General features: G+C 33.8%; 1 protein-coding gene across 2 annotated transcripts in view; it reads right to left on the bottom strand.

Annotated features, from left to right (window-relative positions):
* Nucleotides 1–27014, bottom strand: part of LOC148950664 (neuron-specific calcium-binding protein hippocalcin-like) — a 257313-nt gene that overhangs the window by 15164 nt on the left and 215135 nt on the right. For both annotated transcript variants that reach the window (XM_089091695.1, XM_089091696.1), the window contains exon 7: nt 25843–26067. In XM_089091695.1, coding sequence (XP_088947821.1) covers nt 25843–26067 — 225 coding nt within the window. The remainder of the gene's footprint in view (nt 1–25842; nt 26068–27014) is intronic.

Below are 27014 nucleotides of genomic sequence, written 5' to 3'. Positions count from 1 at the left end.
AATTTTTTCCGATATAGCCGACAAATGATGTTGATAATGCATTTCAAGGATTTTGATAAAGCATTTATTCACTCTGATACTTAGATTTTGTCAATTTTATCCCATGTATCCGAGAAAGGGATGTTGATATGGATTTTAATCACTCTGATACTTAGATTCTGTCAGTTTTATCCGAGATATCCGACAAAGGATGTTGATAATAAATTTATTCACTCTGATGCTTAGATTTTGTCAATTTTACCCCATGTATCTAAGAAAGGGATGTTGACATAGAATCTAATAACTCTGACACTTGGATTTTGTCGACTTTATCCAACATATCCGACAAAGGATGTTGTTAAAGCATTTATTCATTCTGATATTTAGATTTTGTCAATTTTATTCAATATATCCAACAAAGGATGCTGAAAAAGCATTTATTCACTCTGATATTTAGATTTTGTTAATTATAATTGTTGAAACTGATAAAAGATGTTGATAAAAAATAAATTATTGACTCTGATACTTCGATTTTGTTATTTTTATCCCATGTACCCGAGAAAGGTATGTTGATATAGAATTTAATCAATCTGATACTTAGATTTTGTTAATTTTATCCCATATACCCAAGAAAGAAATGTTGATATAGATTCTGTCAATTTTATCCGATATAGCCGACAAATGATGTTGATAATGCATTTAAAGGATGTTGATAAAGCATTTATTCACTCTGATACTTAAATTTTGTCAATTTTATCCTATGTATCCGAAAAAATGATGTTGATATGGAATTTAATCACTCTGATACTTAGATTTTATCAATTTTACTGCCCTGTATCTGAGAAAGGGATGTTGATATAGAATTTACTAACTCTGGTACTTAGATTTTGTCAATTTTATCCGACATATCTGATAAAGGATGTTGTTAAAGCATTTATTCATTCTGATATTTAGATTTTGTCAATTTTTATTCGATGTATCTGACAAAGGATGTTGATAAAAAAATTATTCACTCTGATACTTAGATTTTGTCAATTTTATCCGACATATCCGACAAAGGATGTTGATAATGAATTTATTCACTCTGACACTTATATTTTATCACTTTTATTCGATGTATCTGGCAAAGGATGTTGATAAAAAAATTATTCACTCTGATACATAGATTTTGTCAATTTTATCCGATGTATCTGGCAAAGGATGTTGATAAAAAAATTTTGTTCACTCTAACACTTAGAATTTGTCAATTTTATCCTATGTATCCGAGAAAAGGATGTTGATATAGTATTTAGTCACTCTGATACTTAGATTTTGTCAATTTTATCTGACATATCCGATAAAGTATGTTGTTAAAGCATTTATTCATCTAAAATTTATATTTTATCAACTCTATTTGATGTATTTGACAAAGGATGTTGATAAAAAAATTTATTCACTCTGACACTTATATTTTATCCATTTTATTCGATGTATCTGGCAAAGGATGTTGATAAAAAAATTATTCACTCTGATACTTTGATTTTGTCAATTTTATCCGACATAACCGACAAAGGATGTTGATAGTGAATTTATTCATTCTGATACTTAGATTTTGTCAATTTTATCCCATGTATCCGAGTAAGGGATGTTGATATAGAATCTAATAACTCTGATACTTAGAGTCTGTCAATTTTATTCAACATATCCGACAAAGGATGCTGAAAAAGCATTTATTCACTCTGATATTTAGATTTTGCTAATTATAATTGTTGTAACTGATAAAAGATGTTGATAAAAAATAAATTATTCACTCTGATATTTTGATTTTGTTATTTTTATCCCATGTACCCGAGAAAGGTATGTTGATATAGAATTTAATCAATCTGATACTTAGATTCTGTTAATTTTATCCGATATAGCCGACAAATGATGTTGATAATGCATTTAAAGGATGTTGATAAAGCATTTATTCACTCTGATACTTAAATTTCGTCAATTTTATCATATGTATCCGAGAAAATGATGTCGATATGGAATTTAATCACTCTGATACATAGATTTTATCAATTTTACTCCCATGTATCTGAGAAAAGGATGTTGATATAGAATTTACTAACTCTGATACTTAGAGTTTGTCAATTTTATCCGAAATATCCGATAAACGATGTTGTTAAAGCATTTATTCATTCTGATATTTAGATTTTGTCGATTTTTATTCGATGTATCTGACAAAGGATGTTGATAAAAAAATTTATTCACTCTGACACTTATATTTTATCAATTTTATTCGATGTATCTGGTAAAGGATGTTGATAAAAAAAATATTTCACTCTGATACTTAGATTTTGTCAATTTTATCCGACATATCCGACAAAGAATGTTGATAATGAATTTATTCACTCTGATACTTAGATTTTGTCAATTTTATTCGATGTATCTGGCAAAGGATGTTGATAAAAAAAAATTATTCACTCTAATATTTAGATTTTGTCAATTTTATCCGACATACCCGAGTAAGGATGTTGATAATGCATTTATTCATTCTGAAATTTAGATTTTGTCAATTTTATCCCATTTATCTGGCAAAGGATGTTGATAAAAAAAATTATTCACTCTGACACTTAGATTTTGTCAATTTTATCCTATGTATCCGAGAAAAGGATGTTGATATAGAATTTAGTCACTCCGATACTTAGATTTTGTCAATTTTATCCGACATATCCGATAAAGGATGTTGTTAAAGCATTTATTCATGCTGAAATTTAGATTTTCAATTTTATTTAATGTATCCGACAAAGGATGTTGATAAAAAAAATTTATTCACTCTGACACTTATATTTTATCAATTTTAGTCGATGTATCTTGCAAAGGATGTTGTTAAAAAAAATTATTCACTCTGATACTTTGATTTTGCCCGACATATTTTATCCGACATACCCAACAAAGGATGTTGATAATGAATTTATTCATTCTGAAATTTATATTTTGTCAATTTTATCCGATGTATCTGCCAAAGATGCTGATAAAAAAAAATTTATTCACTCTAACACTTAGAATTTGTCAATTTTATCCTATGTATCCGAGAAAAGGATGTTGATATAGAATTTAGTCACTCTGATACTTAGATTTTGTCAATTTTATCCGACATATCCGATAAAGGATGTTGTTAAAGCATTTATTCATTCTGAAATTTAGATTCTGTCAATTCTATTTGATGTATCTGACAAAGGATGTTGATAAGAAAATTTATTCACTCTGAAACTTATATTTTATAATTTTTATTCGATGTATCTGGCAAAGGATGTTGAAAAAAAAATTAACCACTCTGATACTTAGATTTTGTCAATTTCATCCGACATATCCAACAAAGAATTTTGATAATGAATTTATTCATTCTGAAATTTAGATTTTGTCAGTTTTATTTGATGTATCTGACAAAGGATGTTGATAAAAAAATTTATTCCTTCTGACACTTAGATCCTGTCAATTTTATCCTATGTATCCGAGAAAAGGATGTTGATATATAATTTAGTCACTCTGATAGTTAGATTTTGTCAATTTTATGCGACATATCCGATAAAGGATGTTGTTAAAGCATTTATTCATTCTGAAATTTAGATTTTGTCAATTTTATTTGATGTATCTGACAAAGGATGTTGATCGAAAAATTTATTCACTCTAACGCTTATATATTATCAATTTTATTCGATGTATCTGGCAAAGGAGGTTGTTAAAAAAATACTCTGGTACTTAGATTTTGTTAATTTTATCCGACATATCCGACAAAGGATGTTGATAATGAATTTATTCACTCTGATACTTAGATTTTGTCAATTTTATCCGATGTATCTGGCAAAGATTGTTGATAAAAAGAAATGTATTCACTCTAACACTTAGAATTTGTTAATTGTATCCTATGTATCCGAGAAAAGGATGTTGATATAGAATTTAGTCACTCTGATACTTAGATTTTTAATCCGACATATCCGATAAAGGATATTGTTCTAGCATTTATTCGTTCTGAACTATAGATTTTGTCAATTTTATTTGATGTATCTGGCAAAGGATGCTGATAAAAAAAATTATTCACTCTGACGCTTATATTTTATCAATTTTTTTCTATTTATCTGTCAAACGATGTTGTTAGACAAACCTATTCACTGATACTAATATTGTGTCAATTTTATATGACATATCTGATAAAGGATGTTGATAATGAAGTTATTCAATCCGGTATCCGAGAAAAGGATGTTGATATAGAATTTAGTCACTCTGATACTTAGATTTTTTCAATTTTATCCGACATATCCGATAAAGGATGTTGTTAAAGCATTTATTCATTCTTATATTTAGATTTTGCCAATTTTATTTGATGTCTCTGACTAAGGATGTTGGTAAAAAAATTTATTCACTCTGACACTTAGATTCTGTCAATTTTATTCTATGTATCTGACAAAAGATGTTGATAAAAAAAATTTATTCACTCTAACACTTAGATTTTGTCAACTTTTTCCTATTTATCCGATAAATCGATGTTGATATAGAATTTAATCACTCTTATACTTAGATTTTGTGAAATTGCTGTATTGTCTGTCTAGGAAGCGACTTCAATCGATAATGAATGTTAATAAAGAATTTGTTCAATTTTTTTCTCATGATTTCCAGAGTTAAATTTCTGTATTGTGTATCCAAGAGGTGAATGCAAGAAAGAGTTTTTTACTTACTTACTTAAAATTTTTCATAGTGACATATCCAACAACGGATGTTGATAAAGAATTTTTTCATTCTGATACCTAGATTTTGTCAATGTTATCCCAAGTGTCTGACAATAGGTGTATGCAAATTCTTTTTCTTATATCTCCGATGTTTTAATAGACATTCTAAACGTTTGATATGCTAGCATACTCTAAAAATAATGAACACATAACAATGTAATGCATAATATATTTTTAATGAAATAATGCTATGTAGAATATTAATACAAAAATATATTATGATACATTAATAATATCAGTGATCAACTTTGGATATTTTGAATCTGTTCCATAAAATAGTTCCCCATGTTCTCTCTTGATATTGTAGCTATTGTCTTCTCTTAGTTCGTAATCAGTAGAATAATCATTATTCCATTTTGAGTCATACACAACTTTTACTGGCGTGTCATCGACAGGCTCAATATGCTTTTCGTCTTTGGTATTATTTGGTTCATTGACTGTTGGATCAATGGCAGTAACGTTTGCTGGTACTTTGTTTTTCATCGATTCACCTTTATATTCCATAGTTTTATTTTCTTCCATTGCCCTTTTTATTTTTCTGGCAATTTCACCGTCTATTATCACATTATTTTTACAGAGGTAACAGTTTCGGCGCGTAGACAAGATATGGTTTATGATATTAGTAGAAGAGTAGGCCTTTCTTTTTTTGATCTTCTGTTGAATGCTAATACTCGAAAGCTGACGATAGGATGTATCAGTAGGTAATGTGTTACCTCCAACAGTAGCAAGGAGTTGTCATCTATCATCAACGATTATTTTTATGTTAGCATTCCCTTTGAGTGCAATCATCTCTGGAGATCTCAATCTTGCATATCCACCAACATAAGAGTTAATTTTTTTCGGTACTCCAAAGAAATTTAGTTCCTTACTGTCATGACAATGCATGCATACATTTCCAATAGTGCTACCACTTGTACTTGTTTCATAGTTTAAATACTTCTCCATGTCGGCATTCAATGCTACAATAACATTGTCGTGTGAACAAACTTTATTAAAATGCTCCATCTTCACTTTTTTTATAGATATGACTTATGTGTTTATCGTTCCACTGCGTACAAAATACCGATTTAATACATGCAATAAGCTAAATAGTGTCGATAACCCGCCATAAAGTACCAGTGGGAAAGCCGCATGGTGTCTCTGAGCAAGCATAGAGTACAATTCCAAAAGTCCAATAAAAAATTTAGTCCAACAAAAAAAAAGTGCTACTACAAAGATTATGTTTATTTTTAGCTTTAGCAGCGACAAATTCCTAACAAACTAGTCTTGACTAAAGGCAATGGTCAAACAATCAGTTTAACCCTTTTTTCTCCACCTTCATTCGATCCAATTCGCAAATGCTATCTAGCTCTGTTTATTTCCCTATTATTCAATTAATAACGTTCGTATAGTCCAATTCGCAAATTCTGTACCTTATTTTTGGCAATTAGAGTTGGCTTTAGCAGGAACATATTCCTAACAAACTAGTCTTGACTAAAGGCAATTGTCCAATAATATATAATCTAAATTACACTCTAAACACGTGTTTTCACTTTATAGGTATATAATGTAATAGGATTGGTCGCTTTTTGCATTGTGCACGTCAAACTACTCTATATATTCATGCCGCAGGTGTAAGTTTCCATGTAGGTTTCAAATCAGCATATAGATTACTACTTATTTGTTTTTTTTCTTTTTCCCAGGGGTGATCGTATCGACCCAGTGGTCCTAGAAAATCGTGGGAGGGCTCATTGGAATGGAAATTAAAAGTTCTAGTGCCCTTTTGAAATGACCAAAAAAATGTAGGGAAACTAGGCCCCCTCCCACGCTCATTTTTTTCCCAAAGTCACACGATCAAAATTTCGAGATAGCCATTTTGTTCAGCGTGTTCGAAAATATTATAATTATGTCTTTTAGGATGACTTAATACCCCGAAATTCCCAGGGGGAGGGCTGAAAGTTATGAACTCTACCCTATGTTAACATATAGTATTGGTTATTGGAAAGTATACAGACGTTATCAGGGGAGATTTTTCCTGATAATGGGGGGGGGGGGTTGGCGCCGGATTTCCCAGCATTATTAAAGTAAAAGATCAGAAATTAAATTTAAAAAAAAAACAAGTTTTTAAACTAAAAGTAGGGAGCAGCATCAAAACTTAAAACTAACATGAATTATTATATATATGATTGGGTTCACCCCCTAGTCAATGCCTCGCTCTTTAAGTCACAGATTTGTTAGTAATTTCATAAGAGCTATTTATTTTAATTAACGGCCTTTGTGATTAAGCGGTTATTTTTAAAAAGTTGGAACAAAATTCAAACTTTAGCTTAAAGAGCAAGGTATTGACTAGGGGGTGAATATACGTATTAAAAATCTATGAATATAGATGTTCTTTACGTAAGTTAATTCGTAAGTTACGCATATTTATTACTAATAAAAACGTTCGTAAATAAAATTAAATAAGTTTCGAGAAAGCCATTTAACCAAATAAAAGTATAATTAATATACAAATTTTGTTTTAATTATTCATGTACTGTGAGCCAAAATCAAAACCTGCCTTAATTCAAAAACGTTCAAAAATTAAATAAAAAAAACAAGTTTTTTGAACTGAAAGTAAGGAACGACGTTACAACTTAAAACGAACAGAAGTTATTACGTATATGAAAGGGGCTGTCCCCTCCTCAACGCCTCGCTGTTTACGCTAACGTTTGACTTTCTCACAACTCTATTTTTTTTAACAACAAAAATACTTTAGCGAAAAGGGTGAGGCGTTGAGGAGGGGACAGCCCCTTTCATGTATGGAATAATTTCTGTTCGTTTTAAGTTTTAACGTCATTCCTTACTTTCAGTTAAAAAAAACTTGTTTTTTTTATTTAATTTTCAGTAAAGCGCCAATGACGTTCGTTTTTAATTTCTGTACGTTTTGGGTTTCGTTGACACTTCAATAGTAAAAGATTTTGTTCGGTTTAAGCTTGACTTGCATATTCAAATTAAGCTTTACACTTTTTAAGGTTTATTTATTCATTCATATTAGTACCTGTTGCATGTTATTTGCTATGATTGTTTATTTAATTTCCTTTTTGTTTCGGGTTTCATTTACTCTTTAATAGTAGATTCTGGTCATTTTGAGCTTGAATTATTGTAGGTTTCCAATTCTTCTGATCTTATGTTTAATATTGCCTTTACTTTTCTTTGAAATAACTTCATTTTGATTTTTTATATTATTAATTATTCTAAATAAGTGGCCCTTGTGTTTCAGGAGTGACTCTTAAATAATTGGAGCAGAAAGTCAAACTTTAGCGTAAAGAGCAATGTATCGAGGAGAGGTCAATCCCCATAATATACGTAATAATTTATGTTCGTTTTGAGCTTCAATATTGCTCCTTACTTTCAGATGAAAAAATTAATTTTTTTATTTAGTTTGTATCTAAGCCTAAATGTTTTGTTTTCATTATCGTAAGGTTAAAATCAGCATCTCAGAGAAAAACAGCCTACTCCTAAATTATTCACAAGTGACTTTAAATTTTTCACCGCATATATTTAAAACAGTTTCCGAGCTTTTTTACTACTAGGCTATTTTTTTTCCGAGGAAAGTAGTCCAACTAATGCAAATAAAACAGAAATTCTTTGTTAAAAAGAAAATTGTAGTGCTAAGTAAGGCAATGTTTCTAATATGATTTTTCAAATGTAAGTCCTTCTGTCGAAATACTGGTTGGATCGGTGGCTGGATTCTTTGGGCATGCCGTAAGGGAGTCTCAAACGGAGCAGTAGCTACGTGTACTGCAAAATGCGACATAAGAGCAAACTCATCCTATCAAACAGTTCGTGGTAACGTAAGTAAGGAGCGACCCGGCTCAATAGTAACCGAAACTCTAAAAAACAGAATTTTGATACCAATAGATACATCAGAAGAATCAGATTTTTATGCTGATTTCAAATATATATAAGTTTCATCAAGTTTAGTCTTAACCATCAAAAGTTACGCGCCTGAGAAAATTTGTTTTATTTTCGAAAAAAGGGGAAACAACCACTAAAACTCATAGAACTGTAACGAAAATCACACTATCAGGTTCATCGTATCAGAGAACCCTACTAAAGAGGTTTCAAGCTCCTATCTGCAAAAATGTGGAATTTTGTATTTTTTGCCAGAAAAAAGATCACGGATGCGTGTTTATTTTATTTTTTTTTCCAGGGGTGATCGTATCGATCCAGTAGTCCTAGAATATCGTGAGAGGGCTCATTCGAACGGAAATTAAATGTTCTAGTGCCTCCAAAAAATTGGAGGGCAACTTGGCCCCCTCCCACACTCATTTTTTTCCTGAAGTCACCCAATCAACATTTTGAGATAGCCATTTTGTTCAACATAGTCGAAAATCTAATTAATATGTCTTCGAGGATGACTTAATCCCCCACAGTTCCCGGGGGAAGGGCTGCAAGTTATAAACTTTGCCTGTTGTTTACATATAGTATTGGTTATTGGGAGGTATACAGGAGTTTTCAAGAGGAATTTTTTTTTAGTGGGGGTCGGGGTTAGAGTAAGAGTTACGGGGGAGGATCTATCCATGAAAAATATTTCCTTGGGGAAAGGGACATTCCTAAGAAGGGGGCGCCAGATTTTCCAGCGTTTTTTAAAAAGCGATCAGAAATTAAATAAAAAAACAAGTTTTTTTCAACTGAAAGTAAGAAGCAACATTAAAACTAAAAACGAACAGAAATTATTACGTACTTGAGGGGGTTCGCCCCCTAGTCAATACCTCGCACTTTAAGCTAAAGTTTTTTTTTTAAGTACTTTCAAAATAGCTATCTATTCTTATTAAACGGCCTTTGTGAATCAGGGGTTTGTGATTCGAACCAAATTCGACCTTTAGCCTAAAGAGCGAGGTATTGACTAGGGAGCGAATTCCCTAATATACGTAATAAAAACATACGAATATAAAAATTTGTTACCGAAGTTAATTCGTATGTTACGTCAGAACAAAATTTCGAGAAGGCCAATTAGCCAAAAAAAAAAAAATTAATATGCGAATTTCGTTTTAATTATTCATGTACGGTGAGCCAAAATCAAAGCTACATTAATTCAAAAAAGTTCATAAATTAACTAAAAAATCAATTTTCTTTTAACTGAAAGTAAGGAGCGACATTAAAACTTAAAACGAACTAAAATTATTCCGTATATGAAATATATATATATATATATATATATATATATATATATATATATATATATATATATATATATATATGTTCGTTTTAAGTGTTAATGTCGCTTCTTACTTTCAGTTAAAAAACTTGTTTTTTTTAGTTAATTCCGTAAGAAACCGCAATTTTGGAGGTCTGTCGTTTAATATAGTTTTTCCGCTCTTTTGAAGAGTTGTTCTTTTGGCAGCGTAATGTTTCGAATGATTCTGTTGCGAGAGAAGATTAACTAAATAGACCACAAGCAGGACAAAAAGAGAAGCTGGATATCTAGAGCAGACATGTATAAAAAAAAATAAAGAAAAAAAAGGAGACACGTCAATTCTACCCATACAAAACCTTGAATTTTCTTTTCGTTAGAGGTCGGTGACTGTAACCCTCCAATGGAGAGTTTTAAACAAAGTAAATTTTGATTGTATACTTTGTGTTTCAATCGGAAACCATTTTTGAGAGATTTCTATTTTTTTTCAATTCTCGAAAATCTATTATGGTGTTAATAAATAAGTTCTTAAACGACACTGGCTTTCAATTCATTAATAAAACAAAAAGAAAATATAAAAACGAGCCTAAATTTCAAAATAAGACAGTGGAAATTTTTTTTAATAACAATAATAAATTCTCTTTATATTTTGGTTTTATGTCATTCAGCTTTTATCAACAGAAAGAAAACAGAAAAAAAATTAGACCAAATTAAACAAACATAAAGAAAATGAAAAGACAAAAAAAAATAAACGATAAATACTCACATCTTAATAACATCCAATGAAAAGTGTTTTTGTAAACTTCCTTCCATGCAAACAATAATAATCCCCCCAAACAAAAATCCCCGATACGGTATTGATTATTATTGATGAAAAAAAATCTTGTTACTTCCCTCTGTTTCAAACAGTTTGTGGTAACGAACTGTAAGTAAAGATCGATGCGGCTCAATAGTAACCGAAAGTCTAAAAAATCAGAATTTCGATGTCAATAGGATTGGCTTATTATGTTGATTGCAAATATATAAGATCATTAAGTTTAGTGTTACGCATCAAAAGCTACGAGCCTGAGAAAATTTAACTGATTTTTGAAAACCCCCCTAAAAGTCAAGGAATCTTAATGAAAATCAAACCATCAGATTCAGCGTATTCAAGAACTCTGATGTAGACGTTTCAAGCTCTCATATGCGAAAATGTAGAACTTTGTATTTTTTGCCAGAAGAAAGACCACGGATGCGTGTTAACTTTATTTATTTTTGTTTGTGTTTTCTTGTTTTTCCCGGGGGTGATCGCATCGAATTAATAGTCCTAGAATATTGAGAAAGTGCTCATTCGAACAGAAAATAAAAGTCTTAATGCCCTTTTTAAGTGACCAAAAAGATTGAGGGCAACTGGCCCCCCTCCCAACCACCTTTCTTCCTAAAAGTCATCCGATCGAAATTTTGAGAGCGTCATTTTGTTCAGCATAGTTAAAAAGCCTAGCAACTATGTCTTTGAGGATAACATAACCCCCCACAGACCCCGTGTAAAGGTTTGTAAGTCAGGAAATTTGCCCATTGTTTACGAATACTATTTCTTATTCGGAAGTATACAGGCCAGGATTTCCCTGGGAGGGGGGGAGAATTATCCACTGGGGAGTTTTCTACGGGGATCATTTTCCATGGGGATGGAAGTTCCAGGGGGGGGGGTGAACTTTGGAAGAGAATTTTACACTAGGGGAATTTAACAAGATGTCTATACAAAATTCTTTTTATTTGTTTTACTTTCTGTTTGCCGACTCAGTTTTATATGTGGAGATATTAAGGGAAATTGTCCGAGACAATATTTACCGGGTTAGAATTGCCTAGAGTATGTTTCCGTTGATGTAGGAGGGATTTTCCTCGGGAGAAATTCTCCATGGAGGAGTTTTCCACAGGATAAATTCTCCAGAGGAAATTTTCTGCGGGAGCACCTTTCTACTAGGGGGTGGTGGATATTTGTGATAACAATTTTCCACGGACGGGATATTTCCGGTATTATTTTAAAAACAATCAGAAATTAAAGTCTTTTTCAAATAAAAGTGGGCTAAGAAAAATTTTCAGCCGGAATCGTCCGCAAAAAATCTTCCAGTGTAATTTTCAGCTAGAATGGAATTGTCTTAGAGGAATTTTCCTGGCGGGGGGGTATTTTATGTGGGAAGAACTTTACATGGAGGGATTTTCCGTGAGGGGAAGGAATTTTCCATGGAGGGAGGAGTCAGGTATCCTGGTATTGTATGAGGAGACAGCCCCCTCATACACATGATAAATCATTTTTGTTTTATACGGTAAGATTTTCACATTGGGAGGTTAGTTTCTGGAGGTGAACTTTCAAGAGGAAATTTTACACGGGGATAAACTTTGCCAAAATTAATATACAAATTCCGTCTTAATTTTTCATGTACGATGACCCAAATTTGAATCTGCACAAATTTGAATGTTGAAAAACATTCAGAAATTAAATAAAAAAAGTTTACATAACTGAAAAAATCTAAAAGTTTCTTTTAATCAAACAGTTCGTGGTAAAGAACTGTAAGAAGGAGCGACCCGGCTCAATGGTAACCGAAACTCTAAAAAACGGAATTTTGATACCAATAGATGCATCAAAAGAATCAAATTTTAATACAGATTTCAAATATATAAGTTTCATCATGTTTAGTCTTACCCATCAAAAGTTAAGTACCTGAGAAATTTTGGCTGATATTAGAAAAAAGGGGGAAAGACCCCCTAAAAGTTATAGAAAACCTTAATGAAAATCACACCATCATATTCAGCGTATAAGAGAAATCTACTTTAGAGGTTTCAAGCACTTATCTACGAAAATGTGGAATTTTGCATTTCTTTTTTGCCAGAAGAAAGATCACAGATGCGTGTTTATTTGTTTTTTTTACCCCTCAGGGGTGATCGTATCGACCCTTTTGTCCTAGAATATCGTGGGAGGGCTCATTGGAACGGAAATAAAAAGTTCTAGTGCCCTTTTTAAGTGACCGAAAAATGGTGCGAAACTAGGCCCCCTCCCACGCTTATTTTTTTCCTAAAGTCACCCGATCAAAATTTTGAGATAGCAATTTTGTTCAGCATGGTCGAAAATATGATAACTATGTCTTTTAGGATGACTTAATCCGCCGAAGTCCTCGGGGGGAGGGCTGACATTATGAACTTTACCAAATGTTAACATATATTATTGGTTATTGGGAAGTATACAGACGTTTTCAGGGTTTTTTTTTCTGGTAGGTGGAAGGGGTGGGGGGTGGGTCGGGTATTATATGGGAAGATCTTTTCATGAACGAAGTTTTCATGGGGGAAGGGACATTGCTATGAAGGGGGCGCCAGATTTCCCATCATTATTAAAGAAAAAGATCAGAAATTAAATAAAAAAAACAAGTTTTTCAACTGAAAGTAAGGAGCAACATCAAAACTTAAAACGAAAAGAAAATATTACGTATATGATTGGGTTCACTCCCTAGTCAATACCTCGCTCTTTAAGCCAAAGATTTTTTAGTACTTTCATAAGAGCTATTTATTCTAATTAACCGCCTTTGTGATTAAGGGGTCATTTTTAAGGAATTGGAACGAAATTTGAACTTTAGCTTAAACAGCAAGTTATTGACTAGGGGGCAAACCCCCCAATATACTTATTAAAAATTTATGAATATAGAATTTCGATGCTTTTGTTAATTAGTAAGTTACGTTTATTCGGTACTAATTAAACGTACGCAGAGAAAATTAAACAACTTTCGAGAAAGCCATTTAACCCAACGAAAGTAAATTAATAAACAAATTTTACTTCCATTACTCATTGGCGGTGAGCCAAAATCAAAAGCTTCATTAATTGAAAAAAGTTCAAAAATTAAATAAAAAAAAACAAATTTTTTTAACTGAAAGTAAGGAACGACGTTAAAACTTAAAACGAACAGAAATTATTCCGTATATGAAAGGGGCTGTCCCCTCCTCAACGCCTCGCTCTTTACGGTAAAGTTTGACTTTCTCACAACTCTATTTTTTGACAATAAAAAACTTTAGCGTAAAGAGCGAGGCGTTGAGGAGGGGACAGCCCCTTTCATATACGGAATAATTTCTGTTCGTTTTAAGTTTTAACGTCGTTCCTTACTTTCAGTTAAAAAAAAAACTTGTTTTTTTATTTAATTCAAAGTAAGGGGCGACATTGGAACTTAAAATAAACAGAAATTATTCTGTATATGAAAGGGGATGTCCCCTCCTCAACACCCCGCTCTTGACGCTAAAGTTTTTTAATACTTTAAAAACTAGAGTTGTGACAAAGGGGTAATCTTTAGCGTAAGGAGCTGGGCGTATGTCTGTTTGTTTCATTTACCATCGTCATTGTCAATATTTTTCAATATCAAGTACTGAGTGTAAATCAGAGGCAACGCTATAGTGTTGCCTATAGTAAAGGTCAAACGGATCCACTGTTTTATTATTATTATTATTATTATTATTTATTATTTTTCCCCAGAGGCACTTCATACAGAAGGGGTCATATAAACTTCAAAGGGGGCTCATTCGATTGGAAATCGAGAGTTCAAGTGCCCTGTTTAAGAGTCGAAAGTGATCGGAGGGCAACTAGGCCCCCCACCCTTTTTTCCCTAATGCATCCGATAAAAATTTTGAGATAGTTATTTTGTTAAAAATAGCTCAATGATCACATAACAAAAACTCCGGTGTCGACACAACCCCCAATGGCCCGAGGGCAGGTGTTGTTGCTACAACCTGGGGGATTATATGGTTCTTATGGATGGGGTGCTCGTATAAACTTCAGCTAAGGCTCCTTTGATTGGAAATTGAAATTCTCAGTTCACTTTTTAAGAGTCAAATGAGATCCGGGGGCTACTCCCCCGACTCCTTCTTTTTCCAAGCCCATCTGATGAAAATTTTGAAATAGATATTTTGTTTAAAATAGTTCTAAAGTCAGATAAGGAAACCTCCGGTGTCAAAACAACCACCCAGTGCCCGGGGGAAGGCGTTCTAAGTTATGCTCTGAAGGCATGCATGGTTCACATGAAAGGGATGCCCGTATAAACTTCTTAGAGGGCTCATTTGATTGGAAATTGAAAGTCCTAGTTCACTTTTTAAGAGTCAAAAGATTGAAGGGCAACCATGCCCCCCTCACGCCCTTTTTCCCCCAAACCCATCCTCTACAAATTTTGAGGTAGCCCTTTTCTTAAAAATGGTTCAAAAATTAGATAACAAATACGCTGGTGTCGACACAACCACCCAGGGCCCGGGGGGTAGGCGTTGTAAGTGTTTTCCTAGGGGCGTATATGGTTCTTATGAAAGGGATGCTCGTATAAACTTAAGAGAGGGCTTATTTGATTGGAAATTGAAAGTTCTAGTTCACTTTTCAAGATTCAAAAGATTTCCGTGGGCAACTAGCCCTCCACACACACCCTTTTCCCCCAAACTCATCCGATAAAAATTTTGAGATAGCCATTTTGTTAAAAATAGTTGAAATATCAGAAAAGAAAAACTCCTGTGTCGACGCAAACCCCAGGACTCGGGGGCAGGCGTTGTAAGTAATGCTCTGGGGGCATTTATGGTTCTTATGGAAGGGATAGTCGTAGAATCTTCGGAGTGGCCTCATTTGATTGGAAATTGAAAATTCTCGTTCACTTTTTAAGATTCAAAAGCGACTGGAGGGCTTCTACCCTCCACACCCTTTTTCCTCAAACCCATCCGATAAGAACTTTAAGAGAGCCATTTTTTTTAAAATGGTTCAAATATCATATAAAAAAAACTCCGGGGTCTACACAATCCTTCAAGGCCCCTGGTAGGTTTTGTATGTTATGCCCGGCGAGTATAGCTGTTATGGAAGGGATGTTTGCATAAACTTCAGAATTGGCTCAATTGATTGGAAACTGAAAGTTCTAGTTCAGTTTTTAAGAGTCAAAAGAGAACAGAGAGCATATATCACCCCACGCCACTTTTCCCCCAAATGCATCCGATAAGCCGTTTTTTTAAAAATAGTTCAAAGGTCAGATAAAAAAAACTTGGATGTCGACACGACCCCCTGGGGCCCGGGGGGAGGCGCTTCAAGTTACGCTCTGGTGGCATGTATGGTTCTTATGAAAGGGATGCTCGCTTAAACTTCAGAGAGGGCTCATTTGGATGGAAATTGAAAGTTATAGTTCAATTTTTAAGAGTCAAAACGAATCGGAGGGCAACCAGCCCCACTCCCCATGCCCTTTTTTCCGCAAACCCATCCGATACAAATTTTGAGATAGTCATTTTAATAAAAATATTTTATAGGTCAGATAACAAAAACTCCAGTGTCAACACAACCCCCTAGGGCCCGGGGGGGCAGGCGCTGTAAGTTATATCCTTGGGCTATATATAGCTCTTATGGAAGGGATGCTCGTATAAAATTCAGAGAGGGCTAATTTGATTTTAAATTAGAAGTTCTAGTTCACTTTCTCAGAGTCAAAAGAGTCAAAAGGCAACTAGCACTCCCCCCTTCACGCCTTTTTCTTCCCCAAACCCATCCGATAAAAATTTTGAGGCGGCCATTCTGTTAAAAATAGTTTCAAACATTCGATATTATAACTTCGTGGTCGACACAACCCCCAGGAACCGGGGACAGGCATTGTAAGTTATGCCCTGGGTGTATATAGGGTTCTTATAGAAGGGAGTCTCGTATAAACTTCAGAGAGGGCTCACTTGATTAAAAATGAAAATTTGTAGTTCATTTTTAAAGAGTCAAATGAGATCGAAGGGCAATTAGCCCCCCCCCCCCGCTTTTTTCTCCAAACCCATCGGATGAAATTTTGAGAGAGCCATTTTGTTAAAAATACTTCAAACATCAGATAATAAAAACTCCAAGGTGGACTCAAACACATTTTTTTACTTTGATATTGCTACTTTTATACTTGTTTTTTATACTTTGATAACCATTTGATTTTGAAAAAAAAAGTTTGATTTTGAAATAGGGTATTTTTAAAAACTGTTTGCAATCAATAACGAACAAAAACTAACTTAAAAAAACGTTACAAAACAGAAGTTTTACAAAGAAAAGTAAAGGTCATTTTAAACTTAATATCATCAGATATAAATACCTGTTAAAACTCAAACTCAAAACGAGCAGAAATCATAGGCAGCGCAATATTTTTTTTTTTTCCATGCCAGGGAACTTCGTATCGAAGGAGTTGTCGTAGAAACTTCGAAAAGGAGTCATTCGATTGAAATTGGGATGGCTAATGCTTTTTTAATAGTCGAAAGTGATAGGAGGGAAACTACCCCCCCCCCCCCCACACCTATCATTCCCCCAAACACATCCAATCACAATTTTGAGATAGCCATTTTGTTCAGCGTAGTTGATTTCCAGATAGAAAATATGTTTTTGAGGAGGACACTCCCCCACAACCCTTAGGGCAAGGGTTTTAAGTTATGCCCTGGGAGCATATAAGAACGATGTTGGCACGATATATTATTTATTATTTTTTTTTCCTTTATACCAGGGCACTTCGTATCGAAGAAGTTGTCGTAGATCTTTGAAAAGGGCTCATTCAATTGGAAATTGAAATGGCTAGTGCCCTTTTTAATAGACGAAAGTGATTGGAAGGAAACTAACACCCCTTCCACGCCCACCATTTCCCCAAACACATCCAATCAAAATTTTGAGATATCCATTTTGTTCAACGTAGTTGTAAGTTCTGATAATTAGTTCTTTGAGGATGACAACCCCTCCCCCTAAGAGCCCTCAAGGCAAGGGTTACAAGTTTTGCCCTGAGGGCATATAAGGTTTTTATTGAAAGCTTTGTCGTAGAAACTTGCAAAAAGGGTGCTTTCGATTGGAAATTCAAAGGACTAGTGCCCTTTTTAATAGTCGAAAGTGATTGGAGGACAACTAACCCTCCTCAGACGCTCACCTTATCCCCAAACGCATCCAATAAAATTTTTACATTGCCATTTTTTTCAACATATTTGAAAGTTTTGGAAATTAGGCCTTTAAGAATGACAACCCCCCCCCCCCACAGACCGCAGGGAAGGGTTGCAAGTTATGTCCTGGGGCATATAAGGTTTTTATACAAAGATTTGTCGTAGAAACTTCAAAAAGTACTTATTCGACTGGAAATTGAAATAACTAATGCCCTTTTTAATAGTCGAAAGTAATTGGAGGGCAACTAATCCCCCTCTCACGCCAACCATTTCCCCAAACACATTCAATCAAAATTTTGAAAAGGCCATATTTTCTACGTAGTTGAAAGTTCTGGAAATTATATCTTTGCGGATGACAACCACCCCCCCGCCCACAGCCCTCAGGGCAAGGGTTGTAAGTTATGCCCTGAGGGCACATAAGGTTTTTATAGAAAGAGTTGTTAATAAGAATTTAAAAAGTGCTAATACGATTTGAAATTGAATTGGGTAAGGGCCTTTTGAACAGTTAGACGTTTTTGTAGAGCAACTAACCCCCCTTTCACGCACTATTACCCCAAATACATACAATCGAAGTTTTGAAATGGTCATTTTGTTCAACGTAGTTGAAAGTTCTGGATATTAGGTCTACGAGGATGACAACCCTCCACCCACAACCCTCAGGGCAAAGGTTGTAAGTTATGCCATGGGGACATGCAAGGCTTTTATAGAAAGATGTGTCGTAAAAACTTCAAAAGGGTTCTTTAGATTGATATTGAAATGGCTGGTGCTCCTTTTCACCGTCAAAAGTGATTGAAGGCCAACTACTCCCCCTCTCACACCCACCATTTCCTCAAACGCATCCAATCAAAATTTTGAGATAGCCGTTTAACGTAGTTGAAAGTTCTGGAAATTAGGTCTTTGAGGGTGACAACCCCCACACAGTCCTTAGGTCAAGGGTTGTAAGTTATGCCCTGGGGGCATATATGGTGTTTATAGAAAGCGTTGTCGTAGAAACTCAAAAACGGCTCATTCGATTGGAAATTGAAAGGGCTAGTGCCTATTTTAATTGTCGAAAGTGATTGGAAGGCTTGACATTTTTATAGTAAAGATCGATCTGGGCACAATGCTTTTTTTTTTTTTTTTTTTTAGACCAGGGCACTTCGTATCGAAGGAGTTGTCGTAGGAACACCAAAAATGGCTCATTCGACTGGAAATAGAAAGGACTAATGCCTTTTTTAATAGTAGAAAGTGATTGGAGGGCAACTAGTCCCCTCCCACGCCCACCCTCCCACTTGCCCATTATGTTTAAAAACTAAATGTTGCCTTAAGATTAAATCAAAAGGCACTCTGTTAATGCTAATTCCCAATAAGGCATCTCAGCAGTATCCCAAAAACGACTGAGGGCATTATGTTCAAACTTTCTGGGCTACTTCTGTTCTATAATTTAACCAAATCAAAATAGCGTAAGTGTATCCAAGCTATCAAAGAAAGTAAACAGATTTTTTTTTGTGAATGGTATCAAGTTTTCCATTTCAGGTCAACTAGAGGCGGTATGAAACTAAATTAAACACTACCATTTGTGTCCAGATTTTTAAAAGGGTGTATGTTGTTAAAAATTGCTGAAAATGTTTCTCCAGCATACAAATAGCAGGTCAAACTATAAAGTCTTAAAAAAAAAGATTTAAAGTATTATTTTCTTTTTCCCTGAAAAGACTATGTCAATATAAAACGAACAGAAATTAATTAAAAAAACTTTTTCCACAAAATAAGTTTTTCAAATAAAATTAAAGAACTCCATTAAACCAAAAATGAGCAAAAAATAAAATCAAAAAATATACCAAGCGTGAAACTACCACAAATAAGCATCCCTAAGTAAGTGAAACCCATAACGAACATAAATTACAATAAATAACCGATTCAAACACAAAACGAGTGAAAATTAACATGAGTAGGGCTCAAAACCCCCTATACCGTCCCAAGGCCAGAACATAATTTGTTACTGAAAAAAGTACAAATCGATGTGAATTGTCAGTTTAATATACATATACTGATATTTAGTAATCAAAATGTTAATATTATTTGATTTATTAAAGTTATGAAAGTAAAAACATTTATATTTTTTTTCAGCTAAGAGCAAATTATGTTCTGGCCTTGGGAAGGCATAGGGGTTTTGAGCCCTACTCATGTTAATTTCTGCTCGTTTTTGAGTTTGACTCGGGTTATTTATTGTAATTTCTGTTCGTTTTGGGTTTCTCTGAAAAATTTAATTAGTGGAAAAAGTTTTTTTTTTAATTAATTATGTAAAGAATCAATGCAGAAAAGCATACAATAGATACTAACGTAAATGAATAAATAAATTTTAAAACGAGTGAAGCTTAAATTGGATATGCAAATCAAGCTTGAAACGAACAAAAATGACTAAAAACAAGAGTTTGGGCATCGCCTCCTTCTCTCACTGTAAAAGTCTAAAACTTAATGCGTCATTGGCGCTTTACTGAAAACGAATTTGTATTACAATTTTTTTTTTTTTTTACTTGATATTGAAAAAAAACATTAAAGTTGCAGTAAAATTTTGAACTGATGACATTTCAGAAATTAACAAATGAAAATCACTGATTAGAGAAGACATCCACATTCAAAATAATATAAAAAAAGTTGAAAAAACAAAGAATTCGTTAGTTATTGACAAACCTTGAAGAAGGAGATATACGAAACCATGTTAACAAAAAGTTCCGACTTGTTATTCCCAGGGCCAAACAAAAAAGAAAATAAAAGAGAAAAAAACGAAAATCTAACCTTTCGAAGTTTTCCCGACAAAGACAGAACAGAACTAAATAAAAACCAGGCAGGAATCAATGAAAAAGAATTTACAAAGCTGATTAAGCAAGAATCCTTTGCCTTGCGATAGTTTAAGCTGGTCTACAGTTTCGGTTTTCATTAGATATACAAATAGGTTCTTTTAAGTTATACCGGGTGAAAACATTGATTGAGTCCTTCAAAATTAAACTGTCGTAAATTGGGATTAATGAAATATCTCCAGTATCTCTATTTATTGCTAAATTTTGGTTCATGTATTTTTTTTATCTCAATTACCTCTTTAAAACTTTGTGGTAGGCCGTTTACAGTTGATATTAAGGTTGCCTCGTCAAAAAGAACCAGATGGGTCGGATTTACGAAAATATGCGAAGCCAATGCCGAATCAAAGTTGTCATTGTTATTTTTTAATCTCAGGGACTTATCTATTGAAATTTTGTGCTCATGCAAATGTTCACCTAGTTGTTGATGGGTCCTACCAATGTAAAATTTCCCACATGAACACAGGATTCTGTAGACACCACACCCAGGATCAGTTTTATCCTTTTCTGAGTTCAAAAAGTGTTCAACTTTTTGTTCGGTTTTGAAAGAAACAGAGAGATTGTGTTTTTTTTTAATTTTTCCAAGTTTATTGCCAAGTTTCGGGGATGTATGGTAAAGCGATGAAAGTTTTTTTTCTCAATTGTCGGGGTAACTGAATCAAGGGGGGACGAGCTCCCTGTTTTGTTCTTTTATCTTTTTTAATCGTCTATCTATGATATTTTCAATAAGTTTGATTGGGTAACCATTGCAGAAAAGAATATCCTTGACATAATTTAATTTAGAATTTTTATGATTACTGAAACAAATTTTTAAAACTCTGTCGACTAAAGAGATTATTACCCCTCTTTTCACAGAAGGACGGTGATGGGAAGGGAAATGTAGATATAAATCATTATGAGTCGGCTTTCTATGTATAGAAAATTCAAGGCTAGGAGTAGTTTTTATAATTAAAACATCCAAGAATGGCAGCTTATTCAAATCTTCGAGTTCCATTGTGAGCTGTAGATTCAGATCAAAAGAGTTCATATGTGCCAAAAAATATCTCCGAGAATTTTGTCCGTGCTCCCAAACAGAAAAGATTTTTCGAATAAAATGAAAGTATCTAGAAGGTTTTAAGTTGAAACTATTCAAAGTGGATTATTCAATGAAGCCCATGTATCAAATTTCCGAGCGAGGAGAAGAAACCGCAATCTCAAATAGGCCAATTATTTGAAGGGAAAATTTTTTTCGGAACTTAAAATATAAATAGAACTTGTTGAAAAGACAAACGAGGCTCATGATTTTGTCAATTTCCAAAGCTTTGTAATCCGACCAAGCTGAATTCTCCTCAAATTTTCTTTGTAAGGCCTACTCACATTTATGGACATCGCATAAAGTGTGCGTAGTAACTGCATCACAACTAGATAAAATAGTTTTTTATGTTGTACTTTGAATTTTTACTTCTCAACAAGTTTAATGGAGTTTTTTTAAGGAGGATTTCTGTGTGCTTAAAAGAGGCTTAAAAATGGTGGCTAAAAAACTAACTATACCTGTAGCCGGAGAACTATAACATGCTACAATTGGACGTCACGGAATATCTTTCTTATGGATTTTAGGCAGACCATAAAACTTTGGGGCTGAACAACATTTGGGGTAAAATTTTCTGTACATTTGAGGGCTAATTAGTCTAGTATCTTCTAAAATTCCTAGTTCTTTTCTCAACTGCTGTGTGTATTTGTCCGTGAGATCAATTTTTACTTCTTTGTAAATATTTTATCCATTAAAAGGGTGTTAACTTTTAATTCATAATCTGCAGAATTCATAATTACAGCTGTGTTTCCCTTGTCCGCTCTCGTAATCACTGTATTTTTGTCTATTTTTAAGTTTCGGAGGATTTGAATTTCTTCCTTTAATTGAGTTGAAAGTGACAAAGATGGCCTATAATCAAGAATACTCTTTACAATTTCACCTCTGAGTAGCTCTGGATTTTCAACTTCACCATGAGAGCTAAAAATAGCAGACTCCACGCTCGTAATAATTTCTGATGTATTTACGTGTGTTTGAGCCATTGTAAATTTTGGTCCTTTTGAAAGAATACTTAGCTCCTTGGATGTAAAAACCTTAGAGCATAGATTTTCCAAAGGAGGGCCAGGACAAAATCTAGGAAGGAAAATCCGTGTTTGTTGAAACTGTTGAAATTCCAGTTTTGAGAATTTTTCCGATAAACGAGTTTTTGCTAAATGGAATACGAGTCTGAAAGACCTATGTGAGATTTGTAAAATCTGGTGAAAATCTTGAGGGGACGAAATCTGATATAATAAGGATTTGAAATTTAGTATTTGTTACTAAGGACGTGTCTTTTGGATCTATGGTCTTTTAAGATATGTGTTAAAGTTTTGAAACCCATTCTCTGAATAAACGGGCCTTCAGATTGTGTGCCTAAATGTAGGTTAGAACGTAAAGAAGGTGGAAGAATTCGATGTCTTTTGCTGGTTTCTAAGAAATTAAACTGACACATAAGATTTGCATGTTTTTTAACACAACTTAAAAAATTTGAAACAATATTGGTCCAATGCTCCCCATAAGCTTGATGTAAATACATTCTTTGACCACGCTGGCTATACATGACAAATGAAACTCAGAGAAGAAAGAAATAACAAAATGAAAAAATAAAATAAAAAAAAGGTGAAAAAACGACGAAAATCCTCGTCTTTTTGCCCTTTTTGATTTTATTTTTCATTTTGTTATTTTCTTTCCTCTATCAGTTTCATTTGTCATGTATAGCCAGTGTGGTCTAAGAATGTGTTTTCAGCAATTAACACCGTTATACATTAGATATTCAGTTTAATGCATTAGTTCTTTCTAAAATTGTTCAAGACCCCCTAAAATTGTCCCCTTCCTGAACTGTAAGAACCTAAAGCCGGTCATTTAAAAAGGGAACTAGAACTTTTAATTCCTTTTTGTTTCGTTGTCAAAATTCCCTTTTTTTAACGTTTCGGTCGCTATTGCGCTGATTTGCTCTTTACTTACAGTTCATTTACAAAAAGTGTTTCATTTCAAATTCTGGTTGGGCTGGATTGGTGGACCGATGCATGCAGCAAGAGAGCCTCAAATGACGTGATTGCTATTCATTTCAAATTGCGACAAGATAGCAAAATTTTGGAGATCTTCTGCTATTTAGCATAACTTCCCCTCTTTTGAAGGGTTTATGTGTGGACCTTGTATATTACTTTCTGTTGCTTAACAACAGACAATTTTATTTTTTCATAATTGACTTGGCAGCTTTTTTTGTGAAAAAAGATTTTTTGTGAAAATACTTACTACCACCGAAGTTATCAGTTTTTCCCGAATTTTACAGAAAATAAATGGATTTTTCTAAACTCTCCATAGAAATCAACGTTTGCAAATACACGAACGTTAAGAGGAATACAAATAGTTAATTCTTGGAGAGATTTCAAAACACCCAGCTTTTTTCGGGGAAATTCGGAAAAATTTTGTGATAATGGAAGCACTTGGTAAGCTAAGCATTTGTTAGGATAAGGCTTTTAGAAAACCTCTATTACGGTGTTAATAAATTTTACAATTTTTCAAATTTTTCAATTGTAATTTTAATCAAATACCAAAACTTACTTCCGAATGATTTTTTGTTCCAAAAGAAAAAAAGTTTCAAACTAATGGCTACCTTGGCTTCAGACAGAAGAACAAATAGCAGGTTTAGAGCTATAGAGGAAATAGCAATTTTTAAAGTTTGGGAGAAGTCTTTAAAATTTGAGGAAATTCTGGCGAACAGCACATCATTTTGGTCTCAAAAAGAGATATACATAGGTCAAATATTTCGATTTATAGCTTTAAATTTTTACAACGTAGAAATTTGTAGCTTAAAATGCAACAGTTGTAACTTTATGATATGAAGCACCCTTCGTATGCTATTTGAAGATCTAGGATTGTAGCTAGATCGCCTCAAGATGTTCCAAAGAAAATCTTATTTGAGTAGTATTTTTTAGTGTCGCCGGGCTAGCTAATTAGTTTGGTGTAAATTTTTCGTAAATGTGGCAACTATCGATGCTAAATTTGACGTCAAATAGCTTAAGCAGTGTTTTGGCTTTAAACTACGGATTTTAGATTGAAGAGATGCAGATTCTGTAAGATCAGTTAAGGACATTTTTGTGGCAACATGGATCAGCCTATTCTCAAGGGCGGATCCAGGATTTTTTTCGGGGGGGGGGGTACTAATTTTTTACTTTTTTTGGGGGGGGGGTACTAATTTTTGAATCAGTTTTCGACTAATTTTACTGATTTTTACCTAGGTTTTACTAATTTTCGACTTATTTTCGACTCGGTCAAAAATTTTTTGGGGGGGGGGGTTCAAACCGGGTAACCCCCCTCCCCCTGGAAACGGCCTTGCCTATTCTACCTGCAAATGCTCTTTGGAAATTCTACACCTGAAGGAGAAATTATCCTCCTGAAGGAGAAATTTCTCCTATAGGAGAAATTATCCTCCTGCTTTAAAAATCATTTGGCGAAAAACCGATTTAAGTTTCGAGGGAATCTTTTGAAGACTCCATAGTAGAGTGAATAAAATTGCTTAATTTTTTCTTCAACGATGCTGATGCATTTGCATTGTGGGAATCAGCATCATACGATGAAGCGGGGTCAGGATAATTTTGCGCATTATCCATTATACTTGAGCCTGCTGCAATAATTTACAAATTTTGACCATGTATGCCTCATCAATAATTTCAACTCATTCTCAGCATTCTAGCTAATATTTAGCAGAATGTAGAACACGGTAGAAGACCGTGAACAATGTGGCCGATTTTTAATAGATCGGACATTTGTCGCTAAATAATATGCTCTATTATTGTACATACAATTTAGCATGTTAATCGTTCTTCAAGCTTTCGAAAATGTATATTTTTTGTGTACGCCTCTTAGAAAAATAATCTGTAGAAAATTTGTAGAAAATGTATAAAAAATTTGTAGAAAATACAAATATTCAGCAGGTAATAGCTCTTTATTCATTTCGCTCTATTTATTGTGATTCATATTCCTAATATTGACTTACAGTTCGTAAGCACTCACAAGTCCCTGCTCCATTTGTTTTTCTCAACAACTGATTGCACTATTAAGTACCATCTGGTCCAATCGCACGCCTTCTTTCTGCTAGTAACTCTAACCAAAAACACAATAGAATCCCTTTGCAATAGAAATGTTTAGATCTGTCATAGTAATTACCTTCCATATCCTCTCCACGTGTCGTTCAACAAGATGATGATGAAGTAAATTGCTGCTGCTACTATTCTTTTTTGGAAGCACTAATTTGTGTACAGCGGTAATGATCTGGAACAGTTCATCTTTATCAATGGCTCCATTACCATCAATGTCATACATTCGAAAAACAAATTGAAGCTTATCACCCTGAGATCCTCTACATATGGTAGACATCATAGAAGCAAAATCCTATAAAAGACGGACACATTATTAAAGCTGTTGCTATAACTGTGGCTTGAGATGTTGTTTCAGCTTACATCTAACAGAAGGATGTGCTTTTTTGGGAGGGGGGATTATTTCAAACTCGTTTCTTTTTTACTAGAAGGGAAAGTTTAAAAAAAATGTAACATTCTTTAACAAATGAAAATATGACTTTTTTGAGCCTCCTCCCCCGAGAATGTTTGAGGCGTCCATGCACTCGGAAACATCTCTACATGTATCAAGGATACAGAACAAGCCAAAATCTAAGCTTTTGCCGTTTGCAACACTAATTGTTTAGAATTTACTTATCCCTGTTAAAGACAGGCCAAGCCTTAAAACACAGCCTTTCTAATTTTTGTGTGATTACAGGCGTGACTGAGTATCTTTTCTTGGAAGGCGTGGGTAATCCTCCAGATAAAGAGTGGGAGATTAACTCTCCATTGCCAGAACTTAGTCTCTTTTGAGAAATATTTCCAAGGGAACAATGAGTTTTGGCTACGCCCATCTGTGGGATGTTTGACTCTCTTTTGGTTTCATTCTTTTGTGTGTTACCGTTAAACCGTGGTATCTTCAGTGTTTGATTTTTGCTAAATCAAATTGCTAATCATGCTGTTGTTCATTTCAAATGATTTCTGGCCATTTTTGCCTGTAATTTCTTTCTCCTAAAGGAAATATGACCAATCCCACAGACTTTCTGTTTGGCGGCGCAAGGACTGCCCAACGTGTGCTGTTCGATGCCCAATTTATATAGAATTTATACAGGAAAACTTTATTACAGTAAAACTTAAAATTTTATTAGAACCAGTTTTTAATTTCTTTAAATTTGACATTTCACGTAGAATGAAGGATTGAGTAGCTTCCTTCGCAATGTTTTGTAAAATACGCAGGTATTTTAAGCATTAGTGTTTTTTTTTTTGCATTATGTCCTGTAGTCA

Source organism: Artemia sp. Qi Xiang Cuo, chromosome 7 (genome assembly GCF_049724085.1).
Source record: "Artemia sp. Qi Xiang Cuo chromosome 7, ASM4972408v1, whole genome shotgun sequence".
Classification (NCBI taxonomy): Eukaryota; Metazoa; Arthropoda; class Branchiopoda; order Anostraca; family Artemiidae; genus Artemia; species Artemia sp. Qi Xiang Cuo.
This window is presented reverse-complemented; position numbering and strand designations above follow the sequence as displayed.